Source organism: Lemur catta, chromosome 6 (assembly GCF_020740605.2).
Source record: "Lemur catta isolate mLemCat1 chromosome 6, mLemCat1.pri, whole genome shotgun sequence".
NCBI classification, from domain to species: domain Eukaryota; kingdom Metazoa; phylum Chordata; class Mammalia; order Primates; family Lemuridae; genus Lemur; species Lemur catta.
In genome coordinates this window covers 52,464,394-52,490,021 of record NC_059133.1, presented here as the reverse complement: position 1 = coordinate 52,490,021, position 25,628 = coordinate 52,464,394, and the positions used below count along the sequence as shown (strand labels likewise).

General features: G+C 39.1%; 1 protein-coding gene across 1 annotated transcript; it reads right to left on the bottom strand.

Moving 5' to 3' along the window:
* On the bottom strand, positions 1 to 25,628 carry NEMP1 (nuclear envelope integral membrane protein 1). The gene is made up of 9 exons (XM_045553581.1): positions 25,457 to 25,628; positions 16,369 to 16,493; positions 14,899 to 15,118; positions 13,443 to 13,515; positions 8,626 to 8,719; positions 8,051 to 8,165; positions 7,123 to 7,348; positions 5,093 to 5,266; positions 1 to 4,389 (listed from the first exon to the last, which is right to left on the bottom strand). The coding sequence occupies exons 1-9, from the start codon at positions 25,581 to 25,583 to the stop codon at positions 4,209 to 4,211; spliced, it is 1,335 nt and encodes a 444-aa protein (XP_045409537.1). The 5' UTR covers positions 25,584 to 25,628; the 3' UTR covers positions 1 to 4,208.

Genomic DNA, 25,628 nt, shown 5'->3' with positions numbered 1-25,628 from the left:
TAAAATTGGGATTACTTACAAACTGTACAATAAAAATGAAAAATTCCTAAGACATCATTATTTTTCTTATAGAAAAGAGGGTAAAAATGAGACCCATGGCAAAGAGTCATCCCTGATAATTTTGTTCGTTTCAAACATTCATGAACATTTATTTTAAACACAAATGACAAACCTTTTATTTAAATAACATTAAGGCATTACCCACAGGCTAAAACTTGCCCAGTAATTCCTTAGCCCTGCTATTTAAACATCAATTCCATAAACGTGGAAAACTGCAGCAATTGCAGGCTCTAACAGTTTCTAATGTTCACATTATGACCTATCTATAATATTATGTTAACATAAGAATGCTGCTCATGTTATAGTCAAGTTCAGAGACGGTGATTTCACCATTTTCAAGTTACCATCAAAAGTGTGTGAAAAAGGAAGACAACACACATGGGTGGGTGGTGTGAAAATCCAAAGCCCACATTAGGGGGTCTGTGTGACCCACTCCCATCCCCCCTAAAGCTACAAATCTATAATGGCATGAATCTGCTTCGTTTATTCCCAGCAGGCTCTGGCTCCTGTCACATAAGGCACCAAACACTTTTCAAGGTAGTAACCATCTAGAATCACTCAACAGCAACCTGTTTCTATGAGCTAAGTCACCAAAAGACACCACTGGGGCACAACAATTACACAGGTTCCCCTAAAAAAAATAATGATCAATTTCTGCTACCTAAAAAACGAAACAAAAGGTTTAGGTGCACTTGCTTTGTGCAATGGCTATTTTGTATGTTTATTACTTGGTTTCAGTGCCTATATAACATAAAGGCAAAATAAATCTGTCAAACTGTCCTCTCCTGAGTTCAGATAAAATTCCTGGCTCTTCAATACAGGTTATTATCTCATATGTCAGACCTAAGTCCAAAGGAATACTAGAAGGACATTTAATTTCCTTTCCTTGTACTTCAACTTTCACTACTCAATTCAGAGAAGTTATGAGTACACAGCTAGGAACTATTTTTACGCAGGCATCCATCTAAGCCCATCTTTCTTTCCTCAAACAACAAAAAGATTGAGGACAATTATATAACCCATTCCCAGGCCTTTTATGGATATCAGGGCCTGGAGGGAACTATCTGGCCTATTTGGGTCCTTTTATTCATCAAACCTCTATAATACATGCCAAACAGGGATTGAGTTAAAAGGAATAATCAATGAAGAGAGGACTGGGCCCTAGAATGGATGAATAAGCAGAAAATGGCATCAGCAAAATTCCCTTCGTAACAGCCACAAAAATCATGAATTTGGGGAAAAGAAATAAAATAGCTTTGGTGGGATGCAGTGGCTGACAGGAATTCCTTATTAGAAGGTATCAAAGTTGCTAAATTGTCCTTGGTTTTGGTCACTGTGTTCTTTTGGTCCCATGAAAACAATCTGAGTGGGAAAGTGAAAGGGAAATGTTTTATACCAGATGCCTTTTGTATTCCCCGTAATGGGAGTCATGCTCTACACAACTTGGTCAGACTGATCAGAGATGACAGATTTCCAATGCTGATGAGACCCTGAGCCACTTACAGCTTGATATTTGCCAAGCAAGATGCTGAAGTGGCAGCAGACATGGCTCCAATGTCCAGCTCACCCCATAGTTATCCCTTTAATCCTTCTTGATGAGATCGGTCTGAGAGATGAGACTGTGCTGAAATTGCAAGAGCTATAACTGCCAGAGAAAATTAAATGGGGGCTTCAAGTAGTGACTGAGCCAGCAGACCAAGTGGCCAAGAGGGAGACAAGAGCAGCTCGTAAAGGTTTATGAAGTCAAGCAATCTCCGGGCACACAGAGGCTCGGAAGCATCTGGGCAGAGCCACAAGGCAGGCAGGGCAAGGACACACAGCACACCAAAGAAGCACTGTCCTTCACTGTCTGAGAGCAATTCTCATGCTGCAGGATCAATTGTTATCTCCGCTGCCTTCATCTCTGGTCTCCAACTACCAGACAGGGAGTAATATACTGAGCTTGATTTTACTCACCCCAAATTCAAACACAGTGAAAAAAAACTGATCTTGAAACAGAAACTCTATTTCACAGGAGTTTACTAAACAAAATAGGAGGAGAATCTTTCCCTACGTCACAATGCTTTCTCACTGAAATAAAGACATGAATCAGGAAAAGTTACCCTAACGGCAAGCTATCACATTCCTACGTAGCTATTTTGGAAAAAGCACCAAAATCGCCAGAGAATCCTGAGACCATTAATACAGCCAAATTATTTTTTCAAATCAATTTATGCTCAAGTATGCTAGGTCTCAGTTTCTATAAATAAAGTTTTTAAAAAGTATATTTCAGAGGTTTTAATAGTTCTTTGTAGAAGGATAAAATTTTACTATGTACATAATTCACAAAGGCCTAACAGTTTCCCAATATAAAGTTCCTTTTACCCTGCAACTTTAACCCATACTATCTGACAAAATACTGCTCATTTTCCACTATATGTCTCTTTGCTGCCAATCGAGGTAGTTGTCGCTTTAGGACAGTCTAAGGCTATGGAAATAATCAACCTGGAAGGGAATCTCAGAGCTGACGCTTTCGAAGTCAGAAATGGAGCCAAGGCCTTTCAAAATTATCTGCTAAATGGCTGGTTTGAAGGAGTCATTACAGCTTTTTAAAAAAATCATCTGCCTTTCCCATGATCATGGTAAGTAAGCCAGTAAAGTTGATGCTATCCTCTTGCCATGAGCATCTATCTTCCAGGCTAAAGTAATTACAGCATTTTCCAAGGTACTAGGGGTGAAGATCACAAAGAAGGAACCAAGCAAATGATGGAATCGGTTCCCGCATAAATACCACTGCTAGTTTATAAGGGTACTTTCCAAAGGCAACAGAATCTGAAACTAATGCCACTATAATAAAAGGCAGTATAAATCTCAGATCAGAAATGGAATTGCAAATAAGTATAAATTCATAGAAAAATGTGTCTAATCCTGATGGCTGAATGAGCATCAAGAGTCATGAAGATAACCTGGAGGTCTATTTCCTGGTAGTGCAAACTGTGGTGGCTATACAGCTACAAATTGCACACCAAAAAATTTCATAGATAGTTTCAGGGCTTACAAATTAGCTAGATTTAGGGGAGTGCAGGTAGTGAGGAAAGGCTGAAAGGAATAAGTAGACCAGGTAGACAAAGGAGGAGGGAAAGGAAAAGAGGATAGTTTCTGGATTCCACAGTAACTCAAAGATACGTGACCCAATGACAGAAAAAAATGTAACCTGTAGAAAGCATCTGAACATCCCCTAAACAAGATAACTTCTAGCTAGCAGGAATAATGCTATAAACTAAAGAGGAGGTATAAGAAATGAAATAAACTATGAATTGTATATACTTCACAAGTGAGGGAAATATACCCTTCCTGAAAAGGAAAGGGGGGCCAGGAAGAATGGGAAGGGAAGAACACAATGTATTTTTAAGATGGAATTAAAAGTTGAGTATAATAAAAAGCCCAAGATACCTCACCTACAGAAGAGTCTACAGGCATGTTCCTAAAAGCAGGACTTAAAATATCATATGTATGTGAACTAATTCAAAGTTCAAAACAATAGTTCCTGGCGTTTAGGGGCCTAGGGAGCTTGTCATTCTGGAGCACTTGCTGGTTCTGGAACATGAGTTTGTTACATTTTTTAAAAAACATTCATTAAAAAAAAAAACCAAGACAAACAAAAATCAATTTTCCTCCCAAAAAGAGTTAAATCATTAAATTTGATCATTAGAATCAAATTATTCTAAAGTCAATAAAATAAAAGCAGAAGTGAAAGAGGCTCAGATTTGTGGATTTCTCTCTGGAAGAGGCAGCCTATAGTCTGAAAGTATTACTGCATTTATAACAGTTCTTACTTTGCAGTGCTAGCCTGAGAGAAATACCACAATTGAATCAACTTTCAAAGAGGAGCTGGAATACCATGCTAGCTGTGGCCATCCAATTACTTTGGGAACATAAATGTGGGATGATGGATTAACCAATGGGCATTTACTACTTTATTCACTCTCCTTCCTCAGGGATCCCAGAGACAACCAAGACCATTTCCAGAGGGAGGCCTACTCAGGCCTCTCATTTCAGTGGGAGAATTTCTGCACTCTGTTTCAAAGGGTTCGAAGCAATTGCACAACACATGTAATATGAACCAATGAGGCACCAAGCCAGTCCACATAAAAATAACTGACTACCACTTAAGTCAAAAAGTTGTTTTGTGTGATAGTGGGGCACCGGGAGTATGAGTCTTCTTCCTCAGAGGATGTTTCCTCATAGATTTCATCCTGGGCAATAATGCTCCCTAATCCATACTCCTGCTCATGGACAGAAACTTCATTTGGTGTGAGGTGTGAAGAGCCTTCCACAAAGTCAGCAAATCTGGAAAAGAGAATACTCATTAGCAATCTGCCTTCTGTCCTTTCTGGTTTTCTTTCAAAATAAGAACTGAAACCCTCGATATGCTCACAGCTCAAATTCTATTGAGTCTAGCCAATATCTTTGCTCTTACTCTGGCAGGTAAGTAGACTAAAGCAAGAAATAAGGAGAAAAGGAAAGCTGGGATCATAGGCCAATATCCTCTGTAACTCTATCATGCTTAATAAGCACTAGCCTACCTTTTCAGTTATGGAAGTGCTAAGGTTCCTTTAGTCATCTACAATCCTGATAAGATTAAGGAGCATTACATAGTTATTCATGTTTATGGCCCTATAAACTTTATGCCTTCAGGATTCCAAACTGAAGTTTCATATCCTCATAGGTACAGTTGCTTTCAACTAAAAAAGAAAAAAAAAAAAACCCTACTAACTCAGAGGAATGCAAAACTTTCAGAAGGGAAATTTAATATGGTACTATCTTCCCACCTCAATGACATGAACAAAGCTAGAGTAGATAGTTCCTTGAGGAAACAAGAAACAGGCTACCGCTTAACGTATGATACATGGACCTTTCTCTTGACTACTCCTATGTTAACAGATAAACAAAGGCCACAAATACAACATGATTATCTAGAAGTATGATCACTGGTAGAACTCAAGGTCACAATTACCCTGACAGATATTTGGTATATCTGCCCAAGAGTTACCTTTTTGGAGACTGGATTCGAGAAACAGTCTTCCAAGCAGAGCAGTCCGGGCTATTACAAAATTCTCGGAGCTCCTCTAAAGCCTTTCGGGTTTCTACCTCTCCTTGTATTCGATATTCTTCTTCTGTCAGGAGGCGAGGAGGAACAGGCTTTTCTGTTGCCTTACACATCTTTCTGTGCTCACCCAAAATAACATCATGAATCATTAATCAGTAATCTATATCTATCCCTACCTTTAGCTCCCTTCAGCGGCCCAAGCATACAGCAGAAGCCTGATCATTAAGTGCCATCGCTCCCACCATTCTTCCATAGACCCCTTTAGTTACAATGGACTCCTGACACATTAGAGTATGAGTGACAAGAAAGAGTAGTAGGTATTTCCCACTAATATGAATAAATTCACTTATTTTCCAATAAACAGTAAACAAAATATTTTCCAATAAATGGAAAAATGACAAGAAAATGATGGTTTATACTATCATTCTGTGGACTGTGGTCCACAGAAAGACAAATACTTCATGTTTTCACTTACAAGTGGGAGCTAAACAATGTGTATACATGGACATAGACTATGGAATGATAGATAATGGAGACTTGGAAGGGTAAGAGGGGTGGGAGGGGGTAGATAATGAGAAATTACTTAATGGGTATAATGTACATTGTTTGAATGATAGGTACACTAAAAGCTCTGACTTCACCATTATATGATATATCCATGTAACAAAATTACACTTGTGCCCCATAAATCTATACAAATTAAAAAAAGAAAATACGAAACCAAAATAAAGAAATTATTTGGCCAGGCACAGAGGCTCACACCTATAATCCTAGTACTTTGTGAGGCTGAGGTAGAGGGTAGCTTGAAGCCAGGAGTTGAAGACCAGCCTGGACAACAAAGTGAGACCCCATCTCTATAAAATAAAAAAATCAGCCAGGCACATTGGCATGAGCTTGTAGTCCTGGGTACTCGGAAGGCTGAGGCAGGCAGATCACTTGAGCCCAGGAGTTTCAGGTTGCAGTGAGCTACAATCATGCCACTGCACTCTAGTCTAACCAACAGAGTGAGACCCTGTTTTAAAAAAGGAAGGAAGGGGCCGGGCGCAGTGGCTCACGCCTGTAATCCTAGCACTCTGGGAGGCCGAGGCGGGTGGATTGCTTGAACTCAGGAGTTCGAGACCAGCCTGAGCAAGAGCGAGACCCCGTCGCTACTAAAAATAGAAAGAAATTATCTGGCCAACTAAAAATATATATAGAAAAAATTAGTCGGGCATGGTGGTGCATGCCTGTAGTCCCAGCTACTCGGGAGGCTGAGGCAGTAGGATCACTTAAGCCCAGGAGTTTGAGGTTGCTGTGAGCTAGGCTGACACCACGGCACTCACTCTAGCCCGGGCAACACAGCGAGACTCTGTCTCAAAAAAAAAAAAAAAAGGAAGGAAGGGAGGGAGGGAGTGAGGGAAGGAAGAAAGAAAAAAAGAAAAGAGAGAAAGAAAGAAGGAAGAAAGGAAGAAAAGAAAAGAAAAAAGAAATTATTAGATTGGTTAAAAAAAGATTGTGGTCCATTAAAGTGGTTCCCCAAACTGAAGGCATCACTTTGACTATCCACAATAGACAACCCCTGACAACCTCAGAACCTATGAACATTCTATATTCATTATGCAAAGTGATAACATGCTATGAATTGCACCTTAAAATAAGACTAGGACTTCCAGAGCAATCTGAGAGCCAATGTGAAAGCAGGTGACTTGAGGAATGTGGTATAAAACTGATGTAATTTGCACCACCTAGTGGTAACAAGAACACATGACACTTTACTGGATATTTTTATTTTATATAAAGCGACTAGAACAAAAATATAAAAATGCCTACAGAGAGTCTAAAAAAATAGACTCTGGAAGGAACAAATGTAGAAGCATAATGCAACAATTTTTCATAAACGAAGAGGCTCCCAGGTCAACACCTCTGTATACTTTTGCTGCAACTGCATCCCAAATTGTACATGTCAATACAAAGTTACATTGCCTTTCAGTCACCTGTAGGTGATGTACAGCCACTGAATAGGGTACTCCAGGTTCTTAGTACACAGAGCAATGATGATAATGGCAAGGGCAATGTGTGGTATCTGGATGCCGGAATACATGAAACATAGGCCTATCAGCTGCAAGGTCCAGGTCAGCAGGTTGATACTTCGTTCATTCTCCAAGGGCCCATACTTGTAACACACCGCAAAACTCATGAATCCAACTGTGAGGACGTAGCCTATGAGAAGAGTTACCAGAAGACATTCTTTTTAATCTATACCTGGTAAAAATAATTTGTGTGGAGAGCAGTAGTAAATTCACTACTATATAGCATCTACTGAACCAGGAAATCAGACAGGATCTTTAGTCAATAATTCATACTTTTTCATTATTATAATATATTCATTTCTTTAAGTTCCTATACTTTCTGTTGTCCTAAATTTATCTGGTTCAAACAGAGCAACAAAGGTAAAAGTTGAACAACTCTGAAATAGTCTACTTTAAAAACCCAGTATATGAAAATCCAGATTTATCACCTCTCAAAGGATAAAGGTTACTATCCGTATGACCAAAGGATTCTTACTTTATAGATAAAAATTCACTGGAGAGACCTTTATTTAAGGTCTCCAAGTGTATTTAAAATATGATTATATTAATAAAATCAATTTGCAGCTTTTTCAGGAAGATGCTTATTGTATAAAGAGAGGTGCACTTACAAATACCCATCAATTAATATCTTCTCCTTAGCAGCATCATTTTAATTTAAGAGAAGGTGGTGACTGTAGAGGGGTTAGAAATAAGTGAAAAATTGTGATTTTTTAAAACTTAATAAAATGACATGAACTATTATCTCCTGTAAGCAGGCAACATCTTTTCATGATCAAATTAACTAAAACAGCCTAAAAACATACAAAAGGAAAGCAAAACCAACACCACTTACTTAAAAGATACTGCCAGTAACACCTCCAGATCTCTTGTAAATTTTTAAAAACTAGTTGAATGAGGTACAGAGAAAAAGACCAGCCTCCTACCAGGATGACGTAAATGGGACTTTTCTAAGACAGAGAGTAGAAGTGAAAGCAAAAAGTTACAACAAGCTTTCCATACATAAATGGAGCAAAATGGAACAAAGATTTTTTAAAAATTTCAACCTACACAAAATGCACAAAAAACAAGTCTCTCAAAAAGATGTCCTTTATATTTAAAATGGTACCATCTGCAAAATACACTGGGAAGATGAGATGCTAAATAACCTAAAAGCCTGGCTATGTAATTGAAAAACAGGAACGAGAGACTTTAATACCCCACTGAGCACAGGATTTTAAATAAAAAGAATTTGTCTGTATTCAGACTCCAGGTTTCATCACGGAAAGTACCTTTCTGAATCAAGGATGGAGTAGGACATTGACTCATCAGCCACCAATGCAAATTTTTAGTGTTCTAAGATTACCCATGAAAATAGTCCTTCAGCTATCCAAGCTCATCCTAACTGCATATGAGGATTCTGCTACTTACCTTAGGCATAAACTTAGATAGCATAAAAATGATGATTAGTAGAGATGCCACAATTCCCACACTCATCCCAGTGGAATAGTAGAAAATCTGACTTCTGCAGAGAGAAAATTTATTTCATGACTACATGTATATACTTCATATACAGCATCATTGAAACTAGGACAAATAACCAAAAGATTTTAAAAGGTACAAGTGTTGGGTGCAGTAGCAACACTTTGGGAGGGTGAGGCAGGAGAATCACTTGAGGCCAGGAGTTAAAGACCAGCCTGTGCAACATAGTGAGACCCCATCTCTACAAAAAATTTAAAAATTAGCCAAGCATGGTGGTGCACACGCTTGTAGTCCTAGCTACTGGGGAGGCTGAAGTGGGGGGGATCACTTGAGCTCATTCATGTGGGTTGGAGTCAAGTCATTCATGAGGTTGGAATCAGGAGTTCAAAGCTGCAGTGAGCCATGGTCATGCTACCGTACTCTAGCCTGGGCGACAGAGCGAGACACTGTCTCTAAAAATAAAAAAAATTTAAAAAAAAAGGTACAAGATTAGACCAAGTACATGCATACATTGAAGATATCTTGAGTTCAGTTCCAGATCACTGTAATAAAGTGAATACTGCAATAAACTGAATGTTACAATAAAGCGAGTCACGCAAAATTTTGGTTTCCCAGTGCATATAAAAGTTATATTTATATTATACTGTAGTCTAGTAAGTACACAATAGCATTATATCTAAAAAAACAATGCATATACCTTATTTTAAAATGCTTTCTTGCTAAAAAATGCTAGCTATCATCTGTGCCTTCAGTGAGTTGTAATGTTTTTGCTGGTCTAGGGTCTTGCCTCAAAATTGATGGCTACTCACTGATCAGGGCGGCAGTTGCTGTGGCAATTTCTCAAAATAAGACAACAATGAAGTTTGCCATATCCATTGACTCTTCTTTTCATGAAAGATTTCTCTATAGTATGTGATGCTGTTTAACAGCATTTTACCCACAGTAGAACTTCACTCAAAATTGGAGTCAATCCTCTCAAACCCTACTGCTGCTTTACCAACTAAGTTGATGTAATATTAATATTCTAAATCTTTTATTGTAATTTCAACAATGCTCATAACATCTTCACCAAGAGTAGATTCCATCTCAAGAAACCACTTTAGGCCAGGTGCAGTGGCTCACACCTGTAATCATAACACTCTAGGAGGCTGAGGCAGGAGGACTGCTTGAGCCCAGGAGTTTGAGATTGCAGTGAGCCATGTTGATGCCGCTGCACTCTACCCAGGGTGATAGAGTAAGACTGTCTCAAAAAAAAAAAAAAAAAAAAGAAAACTACTTTCTTTGATCATGAGAAATAGTTCCTCATCCATTCAAGTTTTACCATGAGATTGTAGCAATTCAGTCACATCTTCAGGCTCCACTTCTAACTCGATTTCTCTTGCTATTTCCACCACCTCTACAGTTACTTCTTCCAATGAAGTCTTGAACCCCTCAAAGTCATTCATGAGGGTTGGAATCAACTTCTTCGAAATTCCTGTTAATGTTGATATTTTGACCTCCTCCCATGAATCATGAATGTTCTTAATGGTGTCAAGAATGGTGAACCCTTTCCAGAAAGTTTTCAATTTACTTTGCCCAGATCCACCAAAGCAATCACTATCTATGGCAGCTACAGCCTTATGAATGTACTTCTTTTTTTTTTTTTTTTTTGAGACAGAGTCTCGCTGTGTTGCCCGGGCTAGAGTGAGTGCCGTGGTGTCAGCCTAGCTCACAGCAACCTCAAACTCCTAGGCTTAAGCGATCCTAACTGCCTCAGCCTCCCCAGTAGCTGGGACTATAGGCATGCGCCACCATGCCCGGCTAATTTTTTCTATGCATATATTTTAGTTGGCCAGATAATTTCTTTCTATTTTTTTTAGTAGAGACGGGGTCTCGCTCTTGCTCAGGCTGGTCTCAAACTCCTGAGCTCAAGCAATCCACCCGCCTCGGCCTCCCAGAGTGCTAGGATTACAGGCGTGAGCCACTGCGCCTGGCCATGAATGTATTTCTTAAATAGAAAGACCTGAAAGTCAAAAGTACTCCTTGCTCCATGGCCTGCAGAATGAATGTTGCTCTAGCAAGCATGAAAACAGCAATCTTCTTGTACATCTCCATCAGAGTTCTTGTGTGACTAGGTGCATTGTTAATGAGCAGTAATATTTTGAAAGGAATCTTTTTTTCTGAGCAGTGGGTCTCAACAGTGGGCTTAAAATAAAATATTCAGTAAACCATGCTGTAAACAGATGCACTGTCATCTAGGCTTTGTTGCTCCATTTATAGAACATAGGCAGTCAATTTAGTATAATACTTTTTTTTTTTTTTTTTTTTTTTTGCGACAGAGTCTCACTCTGTTGCCCAGGCTAGAGTGCTGTGGTGTCAGCCTTGCTCATAGCAACCTCAAACTCCTGGGCTCAAGCAATCCTCTTGCCTCAGCCTCCCAAGTAGCTGGGACTACAGGCATGCACCACCATGCCCGGCTAATTTTTTCTATATATATTTTTAGTTGTCTATATAATTTCTTTCTATTTTTAGTAGAGACGGTCTCGTTCTTGCTCAGGCTGGTCTCGAACTTCTGACCTTGAGTGATCCTCCCGCCTCAGCCTCCCAGAGTGTTCGGGAGCTCTGGCGTGAGCCACCTCACAGGCGTGAGCCACCTCGCTCGGCCAATTTAGTATAATTTTTAAGGGCCCTAGGATTTTCAGAATACTAAATAAGCATTGGCTTCAATTTAGTCATCAGCTTCATTAGCCATAACAAGAGAGTTAACCTGTCCTTTGAAGCTTTAAAGTCAAGCAGTGACTTCTGTGTAGCTGTGAAAGTCCTAAATGGCACTTTCTTCCAATAGAAGGCTGTTTCATCTACATTGAAAATCTGTTGTTTAGTGTAGCCAAACAACCTTCATCAATGCTCTTAGCTAGATCTTGTGGATAACTTGCTACAGCTTTTCCATTAGCACTTGGTGGTTCACCTTGCACTTGTAAATTATGGACATGGATTCTTTCCTTAAACCTCAAGAAGCAACCTCTACTAGCTTCTGACTTTTCTCCTGCAGTGCAATCACCTCTCTCAGACTTCATAGAATTGAAGAGAGTTAGGGCCTTGCTCTGATTAGGTTTGGCTTAAGGGAATGTTGTGACTGGTTTGATCTTCCTTCCAGACCACTAAAACTTTCTTCATATCGGCTGTTTCACTTTCTTACCATTGGGTGTTTGTTGGAGCAGCACTTTTAATTTCCTTCAAGAACTTTTCCTTTGCATTCACAGCTTGGCTAACTGTTTGAAGCAAGAGGCCTAGCTTTTGGGCTATCTTGGCTTTCAACATGCCTCCCTCACTAAGCTTAATAATTCCTAGTTTCTTATTTAAAAGTGAGAGATGTATGACTCTTCCTTTTATGTGAACACCTAGAGGCCACTGTAGAGTTATTCATTAGCCTAATTTCAATATCATTGTGTCTTAGCGAATAGGAAGGCCCGATGAAAGGGAGAGAAATAGGGGAATGGCCAGTTCGTGGAGCTGTCAGAACACACATGACATTTATTAAGTTTGTTATCTCATATGGGCACATGGCACCCCAAAACAATTACAATAGTAGCATGAAAGATCACTGATCACAGATTACCATAACAGATACAATCAAATGAAAAATTTGAAATATTGCAAGAATTACCAAACATGACATAGAGACACAAAGTGAGCACATGCTACTGGAAAAATAGTGCTAACAGACTTGCTTGACAAGGGTTATCACAAACCTTCAATTTGTAAAAAATGCAGCATCTGTGAAGTGCAAAAAAGTAAAGTACAATAAAAGGAGGTATGCCTGTATTTGCCCCAAACCTGGAGTCAGACAACTGTAGAGACCGATACTATGTAGTTACTACCAGATTATGAAGATTAGTATCAATGAGGTCCCCTCAAATATATCCCCATAATAAATCTCTGCATGCTTCCCCACTCCCAACCCCAATAACTCTCCCAAACCAACTTTTATTTCTTCTGAGGAACTGCACAATTTCTCTGGGGAGGAGGAAGAAGCAAGAATATTGCCCAAGTGGAGCCTGGACTAGAAGCGAACTGATAACCTAGAAGGAGAGATCGGTCCTTCATGGGGCCTAGAACAGAAAGCTCCTACTCCTGTTCCAGGGTCTTTCAACTAGTTATTCCTTCCTTGCTGTGTTTCTCTCAGCATCTCCAAAATAAGGAACAACTTTCACCAACCCTACAGCCCGACTTCAAACTCCAATTGTTAATTTTTCATTCACTGCTCCACAAATACTCTTTTTACTTGTGTACCAACTTAATGTTAATTCTACCTTCATTCAATGTTTGCTATCTACATGTTTCCTTTATATTTGTACATGTCAGTCTCACCTATCTTAGCTAGCAGGTTCCTAAAGGAAGGATATGAATAAGCAGATGATGTTTGTCTCTTTACAACTGAACAGCATGAAACTCATCAACACACGGCCCTGTAAAAATAAGACCTTAACATATTATTTTAACGGTAGAAAGGGTGGTAATGTTCAACTTCATAATGCTGGTTAACTCGTATCAAACTACTGATGGGTCAACCTAATGGGGGAATTTCATTATTGCCAATATTATTCAAATAAGAAAAAACCAAAAAACCAACATATAAAGTATTTTTTTAAATATCCAAGTAGGCAATGGCCAAGACATAAAGGTCCTAGAAAAGGGAATGGAAGTACTTATAGTACTTTTTATGATAAGAGTCAGGCAGGGTGGGTATGAGCCTTGTCATTCTCCATACTGGCCTTAGAACCTACCTGCTCAGCAAGTCTCCACAAAAAAACAGCATAAGTCCAAGGAGAAAAACAAGGAAGAGTTTGGAGTCAAATCCTGAAATAAATGAAGATTTTTGCTTAATAGGGGAACAAAACAGTTTAAGGTATTACAGAATATAAGGCAATGTTGGCATTATTGGTCAGCTACAGTAAAATAAATGCAAACAGCCCACCTAAACAGCATTGTAAACTTCAAACAAAGCCTGGGCACTCTTCCAAAGTATAATTACATCTGTGTACACACCTGAAGACCGTGTTTTTATTTTGGCTACCCATGCTAAGGCTAAAAGAACTAAGCTTCACTTTGGACAAAGCTGGACACAGTGCCATCAGTACTTTATGCAACTGTCCACAAGGGGTCTCTACCACTCTGGCTTTCAAACCCAAGTCACTCACAATCATGGAATTCAGCAGATTTGCCTAGGATTTTGGGTCAGGGCCTTGTGTTCTCTCACTGGCTGCTTTTCTTGCCCAACAATACCACCTACTTTCCTTCACTACACAGCCCACTATGCTGGAAAAGCCTACACGCAAACACATCTCACTCAGGACCAGGAGGCCCAAGCAGAGGCCCCTTAGTAGCATACCAGATACTCCCACAGCTTTCATATTCATGAGCTCTAAGTCTAGAGGAGGCCCACAAACAGAAGAGGAGTAGGAGGGATCAGAAAATGTATAAGGAACAAAAAAAAAAAAAAACAGGCCAACCCTATACAACCAAAGAACTGTGGAACTCTAGGACAATTGGAAGGCCCTATTTCACACCAAAACCTAAAAACATTTCTACTACTCACAACATCCCAGGACTCTGGGTAGTAACCAAGGAGAAACCAAGTCAGAAAGCATTAGACAGGATCCACCTCCTCTGAAACTTTCTCAGACACCTTCAGAGAAAGGAAATCTTCTCCTAGTTCCACTGAATAAGCCTTAAACTGCAGTGGTCTTCATCTTTGTTTATAGTTCCACAAATACTCTTTTTATTAATACTTGTTAAGTATTAATATTCAATTTTACCTTTCTTCAATTTTTATTTTTTAACCCTTTATATCTTCAAATGTAGGCCTGTACACATTGGGACAGCTACCTTTCTCTGGAAGTGTGCAAAAGGCAGGAACACATCTATCTGATTTACTCTAAGAGTGCTTGGCATATCAGCTCAGGGCCATTGGCAATACCCTATATTAGGAATGCAAAGCTTCACAATTCTAGGTAAGGAGGTCTTCAGAATTTTTTGAGGTGAGACTCGATTTTAGACCTAAAGAGTCTGATGTGGGGTAGAATCTCCATGAACTGTTTGGAGTAGTATTGTACACAGGGTTATAATCAGAACCCAAATGGAACTGTCTTGGGCAGACTTCTCTGTCTCCCTAATTATACCCTGCAAAACTCAGTCCCTCCTCACTATAGAATCCATCAGAAAAACAGAGATGAGACTTACTCCGGATCACAATGACACTGTACTTGGTGTCCTTCTCTATAATCTCAACTTTGAGGCAGGTTTTTGTGCTGTACAGACCCACGTTAACATAGGTGTCATTCAATTTCTCTTTTAAAAAGGAGGAAAAAAAGTTCCAGATACTAAACTGCTCTAGCTCCTTCAGTTTCTCCTCATTCTCCACCTGAGTGACTCGAACCAATTTGGAACTATTTACCCGGATCTGTAACACAAGTAAAATCAGGATGAAAAAGAAGGAAATAAGAACTTAAAATTTTCACAAATACACTTTTAAAAAAACTCCTCAGAGTAAATAGCTAAATCAGTAATGGTGCCAGTTTCCATAAGGTTTACGAGAAATACAGAGATGGAACAGCTAAAACATACTTGGGCAAATAACACTGCACATGGTACAGAGAAAAAGCTGTTAGAATGTCTTCTTTTTAACATGATCTGAAACGACTATTAGGCCAGAACATAGTGGGGGAGAAAAGACTTCCAAGCTAAAAGAGTCATCAATATAGCTATTTATGAGAGATCATACAAAGCAAGAGCCTAGAACATTAAGAAAATTACTAGGCACAAACAGCCCCAGAAATTGAAAATGTTTCCCATAATGACAGGCTGAGAAGTTCAACCCATTGTCACAAGTCACTGATTATGGGTAAATTTAGTTAAAATGTGCCCCAGATGGAGTAAGATTTTTATATCAGACAATAAGAAAAGAGAATTCTAAAAAAACCAACCACAATCCCACCCTTATGTTTTTTTGATGTGAACAATAAATGCCCTTATCAGTAACTATGCTTAAAGCAGCAGCAACATTTCCAAAAGGACTCATTTTGTTCAATCACTATTACAGCCATTCTTGTTTGCCAGGTGACTTAACAGTCTTATGTTTGCATACTTAGAAGAGAGAAAGAAAAACAAGAAGAAAAAAACAAAACAAAACAAAACAAAAAACAGCGTTATGAAAAAAATGAGATCAAAGTCATTGTTATCAAGGGGAAACTTCAGCTTGAAGGGTGTTTATGAAACATCTCACGTAGAATCAAAACAGAATGGGGAGCAGCAAGGCAAAAAGAGTTTACAACCTCATAGGCACACAACAGTTTCCAGCCCAAAGAGGGCATAAGGCCTTTAAAAAGAGGTGTGTGTGGCAGGCATATACATGCTGGAAATGGAAGGATGGGAAGAGAAGGAAGCAGTTTCCTTGGGAAAAGGAGGAACGAAGGAAGTTTACTTCGGGGTCAGAGTACTATAAGCTACTTAAGGAAGCAGAGAGAAAGAAACACAAAGTAGGCATGACTGCTTATTGATGAAAACACAATTCAGGATAATCTTAACCCTAAAAAGATTGTTTACAATACTTTTCTAAAAAGTTTTGTGTGAAAGGGAAAGAAGTATCAAAATATTCACCAACCACAGACAGATATTCACAGGAGCCCCTGCAAGGGGCGTCCACGTTATTACCTGTATCCGCGTCCATACATCATGCCATTTTGGGATAAGAACATTTGTATAACAAAATTGTTGGCTGGTACTTCTGTCACAAACTTGGGATTCCTGAAGCATGACCACATTTACATCAATTCCAGCTTTATGCAAAGAAAGGAAACAAGAATTAAGCATAACGTAACAAAATAAGCTAGTAACTGTAACTCATTTCATGAAAGGAATTAAACTGACCACTTTCTTAAATTTGGGGTTAAAATGTCAGCCTGAGTGAGAAACAAGAAAAAAACTGAGATGAGGGAAGAAACAAAGCAGTCTTACTTCTGTCAAATTTAATTATTTAAATATTACACATAGTCATTCACTCAGAATAAGTAATAATAAAAGCTACTATTAAGTGTTTATTAAGACAGTATGCTGTCTCATGTAACTCTCTCAACAATACTAAAAGGTAGGCACTCTCATAATCTCTATTTTATAAATGAGGAACTGATATTTAAAAAAGATTAAGTAATTTGCTCCAACTCATACAGCTAGTAAATAGCCTGAGATTCACACCCAGGTCTGACTGTGGTCTTAACCACTACTTACCCTGCCTTTCTTATAAAGGAATAAAGTAAGCCGAAGTACCCCATCTGTTCATTTTCTCTATCCCTTTCCAGAGTAAGATGAACAGAATTGGCAGTATTTTTTATATATAGTACTTTAGGAGGACGCTAAAAGATTACAAAGCTGCTTTCTTTCAGCTGTTTTATTTCATTTCAAGTTTTAAGAGCAGCCAATGATTATATGCAGTGCCTGATTTACCAAAACAGATTCTCCCCTCAGTTTCTCAGCGAATTCAAGGTTTAAATGTGACCACTCTCCTCTATCTCCCCACCCAAGTTTGCCCAAGCTACCTTCTTTACCACAAAACATTTAAGTAACTTCTTCCTTGAGTTCTATTGTAAAGGAAAATAAAAATCTCAGGGCCACACCCCCCCAACACACACACATACTCCTTATGCAAAAGGGAAGGTCAAGCCTAGAAGTTGAGTCATGCAGCACTCTCTTCCAAACTGATATGGTTTAGATGTTTGGCCCCTCCAAATCTCATGTTGAAATTCTATCCCCAGTGTTGGAGGTGGGGCCTGGTGGGAGGTCATGGGGGCAGATCCAACATGAATGGCTTGGTATCCTCCCCACAACAAGTGAGTTCTCATTTTATTCCCTTTATTAGTTCTCGTGAGAGCTGGCTGTTTAAAAGAGCCTGGCACCTCCTCCTCCCTCTCTTGCTCCTGCTTTCACCATGTGACAAACTTGCTACTCTTCACCTTCTGCCATGAGTGGAAGCTCCCTGAAGCCCTTATTAGAAGCAGATGCTGGTGCCCTCTGCAGAACTGTGAGCCAAAAAACCTCTTTTCTTTATAAATTACTCAGCCTCAGCTATTTCCCTTATAGCGACTCAACAGGGACTAACACACAAATAGCTTTGACTAACATTATGCATCAGCCAGATTCCCAGGAAAGGTAAAAGGCCTCAGGCATCTACAAGGACTGTACCCTCAGGTCATTCATAAGGCAATTCTTTGCTGGCTTCCCATAAACAAGGACATACAAATTGTAACTTTAGGTCTACAGGTTAAGTCTAGCTCCTAAACTAAAATCTGTTTAATTCCACATTAATAATGTTGATTATAAGTTTATCTTCCCAGGTGCAGAACAGAGACAAGATCAATCATTCTTCTCTACCCTGGGACATCTACATAACTTATTCCTTCTTTACTCCCCTTTTCTCTTCAAACATGACCTTATTATGTAAAATGTGTATTTCCTCAGCACTAAAGTCTCATAGGAATATAACCGTTTGCTTCACTGCCCACTCCCTTTTTCTTTCTGTTTGCCCTTTTCCCTTAAATACTGAGTTCCCAAATCCCTCTTTAGAGAGCACAGGTCACATGTTTCTGTGGTTCAAGCTTTTCTGGGTATATCCTTAAACTCTGCCTTAATAAATCTCAACTGATTAAGATCTTTGCCTCAGTCACTTATTTTGGGTTGTCACTATATTGTGCTTTCCAACTTATCAAGTGCTTCCCCCTAAGCGAAAATTTAGTTACCACTTTGGTTCTTAGTACAAAGGTGAGTAGATGTAAATAAACTAAAAAACAAAAAACCTCAACCAAAACTTACAAAGCCAAAGTTACACACGATAAAAGGCACTGATGCCCACCAATCCAGATGGTTTTAGGGTGAACTAAGATTAACTCTGAAGTTAAATTCAGTATTCAACCTAAATGTAAGAGCAAAAACTGTAAAACTTAGAAGAAAACATAGGTGTAAATCTTCATGACCTTGGATTAAGCAATGGTTTCTTATAAATATGATACTAAGCATGAAAAACCAAGGAAAAAAATAGGTAAACTGGACTCCACAAAAATTAAAAATTTTGTGCTTCAAAAGACACTATCAAGAAAGTGAAGATGACCAGGCATAGTGGCTCATGCCTGTAATCCTAGCACTTTGGGAGGCCAAGGCAAGAGGATAGCTTAAAGCCAGGAATTCGAGACCAGCCTGAGCAACATAGCAAGACCCTGTCTCTACAAAAAAATAAAGAAATTAGCCAAAGTGTAGTGGCTCACACCTGTAGTCCCAGATACTTGAGAGGCTGAAGCAGGAAGATCACTTGAACCTAGGAGTTTGAGGCTGCAGTGAGCTATGATGATGCCACCATACTCTCTGAGTCTCAAAAAAAAAAAGTATAGACAACTCACAAAATCAGAGAAAATTATATGGAAATCATACATCTGATAATGGTCTAGTATCTAGAATACATAAAGAACTCAGCAATAAAATGACAAATAACCAATTTTTCACATGGGCAAAGCATTTGAATAGACATTTCTCCAAAGATATACAAATGGCCAATAAGCACATGAAAAGAGACTCAATATCATTAATCATTAGGAAACCATAAAACAAAACCACAATGAAATACCATGTCATATCCACTACGATGGCTATAATCAAAAAGAGGGCAATGAGGCTGGGCGCGGTGGCTCATGCCTGTAATCCTAGCACTCTGGGGGTCCGAGGCGGGCGGATGATTTGAGCTCAGGAGTTTGAGACTACTTTGAGCAAGAGCAAGACTCCATCTCTACTAAAAATAGAAAGAAATTAGCTAGACAACTAAAAATATATAGAAAAAATTAGCCCAGCATGGTGATGCCTGCCTGTGATTCCAGCTACTCAGGAGGCTGAGGCAGAAGGATGGCTTGAGCCCAGCAGTTTGAGGTTGCTGTGAGCTAGGCTGACGCCACTGCACTCTAGCCTGGGGAACAGAGTGAGACTCTGTCTCAAGAAAAAAAAATAAAGGGCAATGACAAGTGTTCTCGAACTCCTGACCTCAAGTGATCCTCCCACCTCAGCCTCCCAGAGTGCTAGGATTACAGGCATGAGCCACCTTGTCCGGCCAATAACAAGTGTCAGTGGGGATATGGAGAAACTGTAACCCTCATATATCGCTGGTGGGAATGTAAAATGGTGTAGTCTCTTTGGAAAACAGTTTGTCAGTTCTTCAAAAAGTTAAGCATAGAGTCACCATATAACTCAAGAATTCCACTCCCAGGTATATACCCAAGAGAACCGAAAACCTATGTTCTCACAAAAACTTGTACATGAATGCTCTTAGCAGCATTATCTATAATACCCAAAAAGTCGAAACCATACAAATGTCCATCAAGTAATGAATGGAAAAGCAAAATGTGGTATATATCCATACAATGAACAAGAATAAAGTAAAAGAAATGAAGCCATAAAAAGGAATGAAGCACCAATACATGCTACAACGTGGACAAACCTTGAAAACATTCTGCTGAGTCTAAGAAGAAACAAAACGAAGGCCACATATTGCATGATTCCATCTATATGAGATGTCCAGAATAGGCAAAAGCACAGAGATTAATGGTTGCTAGGGGCTGGGAGGAGGGAAATGGGTAGTGACTGCTATGGCATATGGAGTTTCATTTTGGACTAATTAGAATATTCTGGAATTAGACAGTGGTGATGTTTACACAACCTTGTGAATACAAAAAATACCACTGAAAGTGAATTTTATGATACGTGAATCATACCTCAATTTTTTTAAAAAATAAGTCATGAGACACTATCAGTTTCTCACTAGGGTTTAATCCAATAGTAATTTAAATATCCTCCAATTCTTTATCTTTCATAACATGAAACCTTTTATTTATTAAAACGAAATCTCTTAAAAATCCCATTGACATTTATCTCACTAACAAGCCCATAAATATGCTGAAAGGATATCCAGTCACAAATATGGATCAAGAGTATTTTCTGGACAGTGAATAGTAGGATTACGTGAAACTTAAAAATACTGTACTTACAAATTCACTGAGGTCTGCAAAAACATTGGGAAGTATTTTTAAATAATTAAAAGTTGAGTAAGAACTTATCACTTCCTTAAAATAATATCCAGTTTATTTACAAAGCCCCAAGGAAAAATATACACTTATCAAAAAAAATAAATAAATAAAAGACTCACTTATTAACCCCTTTCTCCCACAATACCAAGTAACATAACACTACACACCTTTTAAAGTCCATTGTTATTTTCAAGAAGGTAGTAAGATACAAATAATCTGTTAATAGCACAGGCCATTTGAAAAACTTTAATGCCAAAAAAAAAGGATCATTGTTTTTAAAGTAAGTGAAGATGGCTGGGCATGGTGGCTCATGCCTGTAATCCTAGTACTTTGGGAAGCCAAGGCAGGAGGATAGCTTAAAGCCAGGAATTCGAGATCAGCCTGAGCAACATAGCAAGACCCTGTCTCTACAAAAAAATAAAGAAATTAGCCAAAGTGTGGTGGCTCACACCTGTAGTCCCAGCTACTTGAGAGGCTGAAGCTGGAGGATCAAATCCTCCTGCTTCAAATATCAAATTCCTAAAGAAATAAACTTGTTTTAAAAAGAAATGATCCAGGCATAGTAGTGCATGCCTGTAATCCCAGCTACTCAGGAAGCTGAGGCAGGAGGATCTCTTGAGCCCAAGAGCTCCAGGCTGCACAGGGCTACAAGCAAGTCACTGAACTCCACTGCAGCCTGGGCAACCAAGCAAGACCCTGCCTCAAAAAAAAAAAAAAAAAAAAAAAAAAAAAAAAACCCGAAGAGGAGGAGAAGGAGGAGCCATAATTAACATATTTAGTTCTTTTTTTTCTTGAATTCCAAACCACTCAAGAAAAAGAATTTTAAATAAATAAATCTATCTCTTTGATAGTAACTGCCTATAGAAATCAGCACCTTGGCCAGCCACATCTTTGGAAATGCACTAAGCGGGAAATACACCAATTCAGCCTAAGGAGAATAATCTGTGGAAACGATCACCACTTCAGCTGTAGCTTGAATTTTTAGAAACACAAAACTAAATCAAATGACCTTAAACACATGCAAATTGTCAAAATGTTCATGTTAGAACCTTGTGCTTCCCACAGCAAAATGACATGTATCACCTTTCTTCCCCTCCCCAAAAGGAGTTAGCCAGCATGTTAAAAAGCACAATAAATTAAACATTCAGGAAAATGCCTTCTGAATTTCTTGGAATTTACTGAATGACAACTCGAACTTGCTTATTGTACCTAGCTATAGAGCAGCTATTCAAAGATTAATAACCTTATATTTACTTGTAATCATTACGAACTTAATTTTCACCGACTTTTCAATAAACAACACTGATCATTTAACATCTACAGCCAGAAGATAACAAAAATGATTCACAGTATGTGAGGATGGAAGAGACCCTAAAAAGTCATGAAAAACAGGCCAAGCACAGTGGCTGACACCTGTAATCCCAGCCCTTTGGAAGGCCGAGGTAGGAGGATCACTTGAACAGAGGAATTCAAGACCAGCCTGGGCAACGTAGCAAGTCACCCATCTCTAGAAAAAAAAAAAAAATTAGCTCAGTATGGTGGTGCCCACCTCTAGTCCCAGCTACTGCCTTGAGCCTAGGAATTCAAGGTTACAGTGAGCTATGATTGTGCCAGCCTGGCGACAGAGCCAGATCCTGTCTCATTAGAAAAAAAAAGTCATGAAAAACAACCTCTTCTAATTCTCAAATAGCTTCTATTCATTTCTGTCAAGAGGTAAGCCAGTTCATACTTAGAAGTGTCCTTAAACATTGCATTTTAAATTAGCAGGATTATTCAATGGGCATTCTGGGGCTGGGCATTCTGAGCTAGGATGACTAGTTATTTGGAAAATAAAATGTATCTAGATCCTCACCTCACACCAAATGCCAACATGAATTGCAAATTAAAAAGTAAAATTTTAAAAAATTAAATTTTACCATGAAAAACAAAAATAAAACAGCAATTCAATTTTGGACAATTTAACTGTAAAAACAATGGAAATAAATCTAAAGAATGAAAGTAAAGTGACCACATAAAAAATACAATCTATTTAAAAAGATAAAAAGGGACAAACAAGGAAAAGTTCTGAAATAAATGCATAGATTGTTAAAGCCGGGCCAGGCCCAATGGCTCACGCCTGTAATTCTAGCACTCTGGGAGGCCGAGGCGGGAGGATCTCTTGAGCTCAGGAGTTTGAGACCAGCCTGAGCAAGAGTGAGACCCCATCTCTACTAAAAATAGAAAAAATTAGTCGGGCATGGTGGCACACGCTTGTAGTCCCAGCTACTTGGGAGGCTGAGGCAGGAGGATCCCTTGAGCCCAGAAGTTTGAGGTTGCTGTGAGCTAGGCTGACGCCATGGCACTCTAACCCAGGTGACAGAGCAAGACTCTGTCTGGGGGAAAAAAAAAAAAAAAAATATATATATATATATATATATATATATATATATGTATACATGTGTGTGTGTATATATATATATATGGAGAGAGAGAGAGAAAAGCTCATAAATTTGTTTTTACAAGTACACAAAAATCCCAACAGTAACCACAAGCCAAGGACAAATGACACAACAACCTCTCCAAAATTTAAATCCATTACAGAAAATTAAAATAGCTAATAACCAGTTGAAAAATGCTCACTATAATAATGTAAGATATGCAAAGTAAAATAAGATACCATGTTAAATCTTTCAAATTAACACAAATATTGCAGTCTAGAGTATCCAATATTGGCAAGGGATGGACATACACTGCTGACAGTGGTGAAAACTGGCACACTTTCAAGAAAGCAAGATGTTTTCAGGATCTTAAAGATATTTTAGCCTTTAATCTAATAAATTCATTTCTGAGAATCTATCTTTAAAAAATAATCCAAATGCAATAAAAAATCTACAAAGATGTTCACAAATTTACAATGAAAAACTAGAAAAACCACAAATATCCAACCAAATGTTTGATCCAAAAAAATTAAATAAATGTCTATACAATGGAATGTAATACAAGTAAAATAACATTTATGAAGAATTTTAAATAACTTACGAAAACTATTGTGCTACAACATCAAATGAGAAAACTATCTTACAATTGGCGGCTTCCAGGAAAGAAAACTAGATTACTGACTGGATATGAATATTATATTATCAAATCAAAAAATTTTTTTAATTAAAAACACGGGGAAAAAACAGAAGAAAGTGTGCTAAAATAGACTGCCTTGGAATGGAAGTGAGATTTCTCCCTACTTCTTTACACTTAATTGTACTTGCCAAATAGTCTAAAACAAACATGCATTATTTTTAATAATAAAAGTTTTCAAAAAACTTCCATTGAGAAGGAACTCTCTATCTTTTGAAGTATTCCATTCTATCTTTGGGTACTTGTGACTTTCAGAAAGTTCATCTTTATTACATGGTTGTTCTTTGTAGCTGCCACCAACCTAATCTATCAGGCTGTATGTACATAACAAATATCAGCCCGAGTTTACTCTTCTCAAAGCCAAGAAGTCCCTGTTCTCTCCTCATTAAAGAAACTTAGAAGAGAAAGAGATTGTTGATTGCTTACTACATAAGAGCATTTTTGCGTATATTTTCTTGTTTTATCCCCACAACTCACTACCTCATTTTTCAGAAGTTCATTCCGGTAATAGCCACTCTAATGTTATTCTGGGCCCTGTGGAAAAGAAGCTTCCAGAATGCCTAGTCCTCTCTCCCTAAAAACTCCATTTTCATTAGGATGCTGCACTTTGGAACTAGATCTACAGATGCTGAGGCCACCTTAAAGCTCCAGCTAAGGATAATCATAGGTGACAGCACGAGATAGGCAGGAATCAAAGGGAGAGGTGAGAGAGCATGTGTGTTTACAAGATATGATTATCTGTATTCTCTTGAGTTTCAACTCCCTCCAGTGGAAGCTTGGAAACCTCACTTATTTTTCTGTTGTAAATTTAACAAGAACGGTGTAGAAGGAGGTTTTTTTTTACAAACACGCTCTAAGTTTCATGAATTGGAGCAGAAAAGGAAAAGAGTTTCCTTTCCAGTCCAAAGCTGATTATCCAGCAGCAGGTACCAGGTAAGTATGCTTGGAAAAATGAATAAATTTCCAAAGAAAACCTATTCGATGGTAAATGGCACACATACGTATCATCTTTGGAAACTGGGATATAATGACTCCAGGTCCGTTCTACAGGGCTGTTAGAGACCAAGGTCTCCCAAGAGCATAAGATATTAGAGATCACTGCAGTTCTGTGAACTATAATTATCTGTTCTGCCACCCCGCTGACAGAGCATACTCTCAAGTGTTTGCTAAGTCGCTCAATGAATGGGATGCTCCCTTTCCCGCGGCAGCTCCGCCTGCCTGGAATGGTCTCCCAGTCTCTTCCCTTTTAACCAAGAAACTTGACGAGGTCTCTGCAGCGCGACGCAGCCCCTAGAACCGCTTCTCAGTCAGTCTAGGCCTCCCTTCCTGTCTCGGCCAAAAGGCTTTAGGCTCCTCCCCACTCTGCGGAGCTCCCCGAGCCCGCCCCAGAGCCTTGACCCCTCAATCCCGAAGCCCACTAACCAACGAAACTTCTTCCGGACCACGCCTGCGTCCCTCGGCACAGCCACCGCCCATAGGCAGAGTAGCTGCGCGCGCCCTCGGGACCATCTCCACTTTTCCAAAAATAACTCTCTCGGCACCCTCCCCCTTGGTAGCTGGTGCCCGGGCGGTACCTGAGCCGCAGAAAAAGCAGCCGGAGAGGACCAAGAGCAGCCGTACTGCCCCACTGCCCCCGGCTCCCCAGCCCCAGGACCCGGGACCAACTGCCGGCGTGACCGCCACTTTCATTCCTCCCGCCATGGTTGCCTCACGCCGTCGCCTCCTCACGTGTCTCCCCCCAAGCAA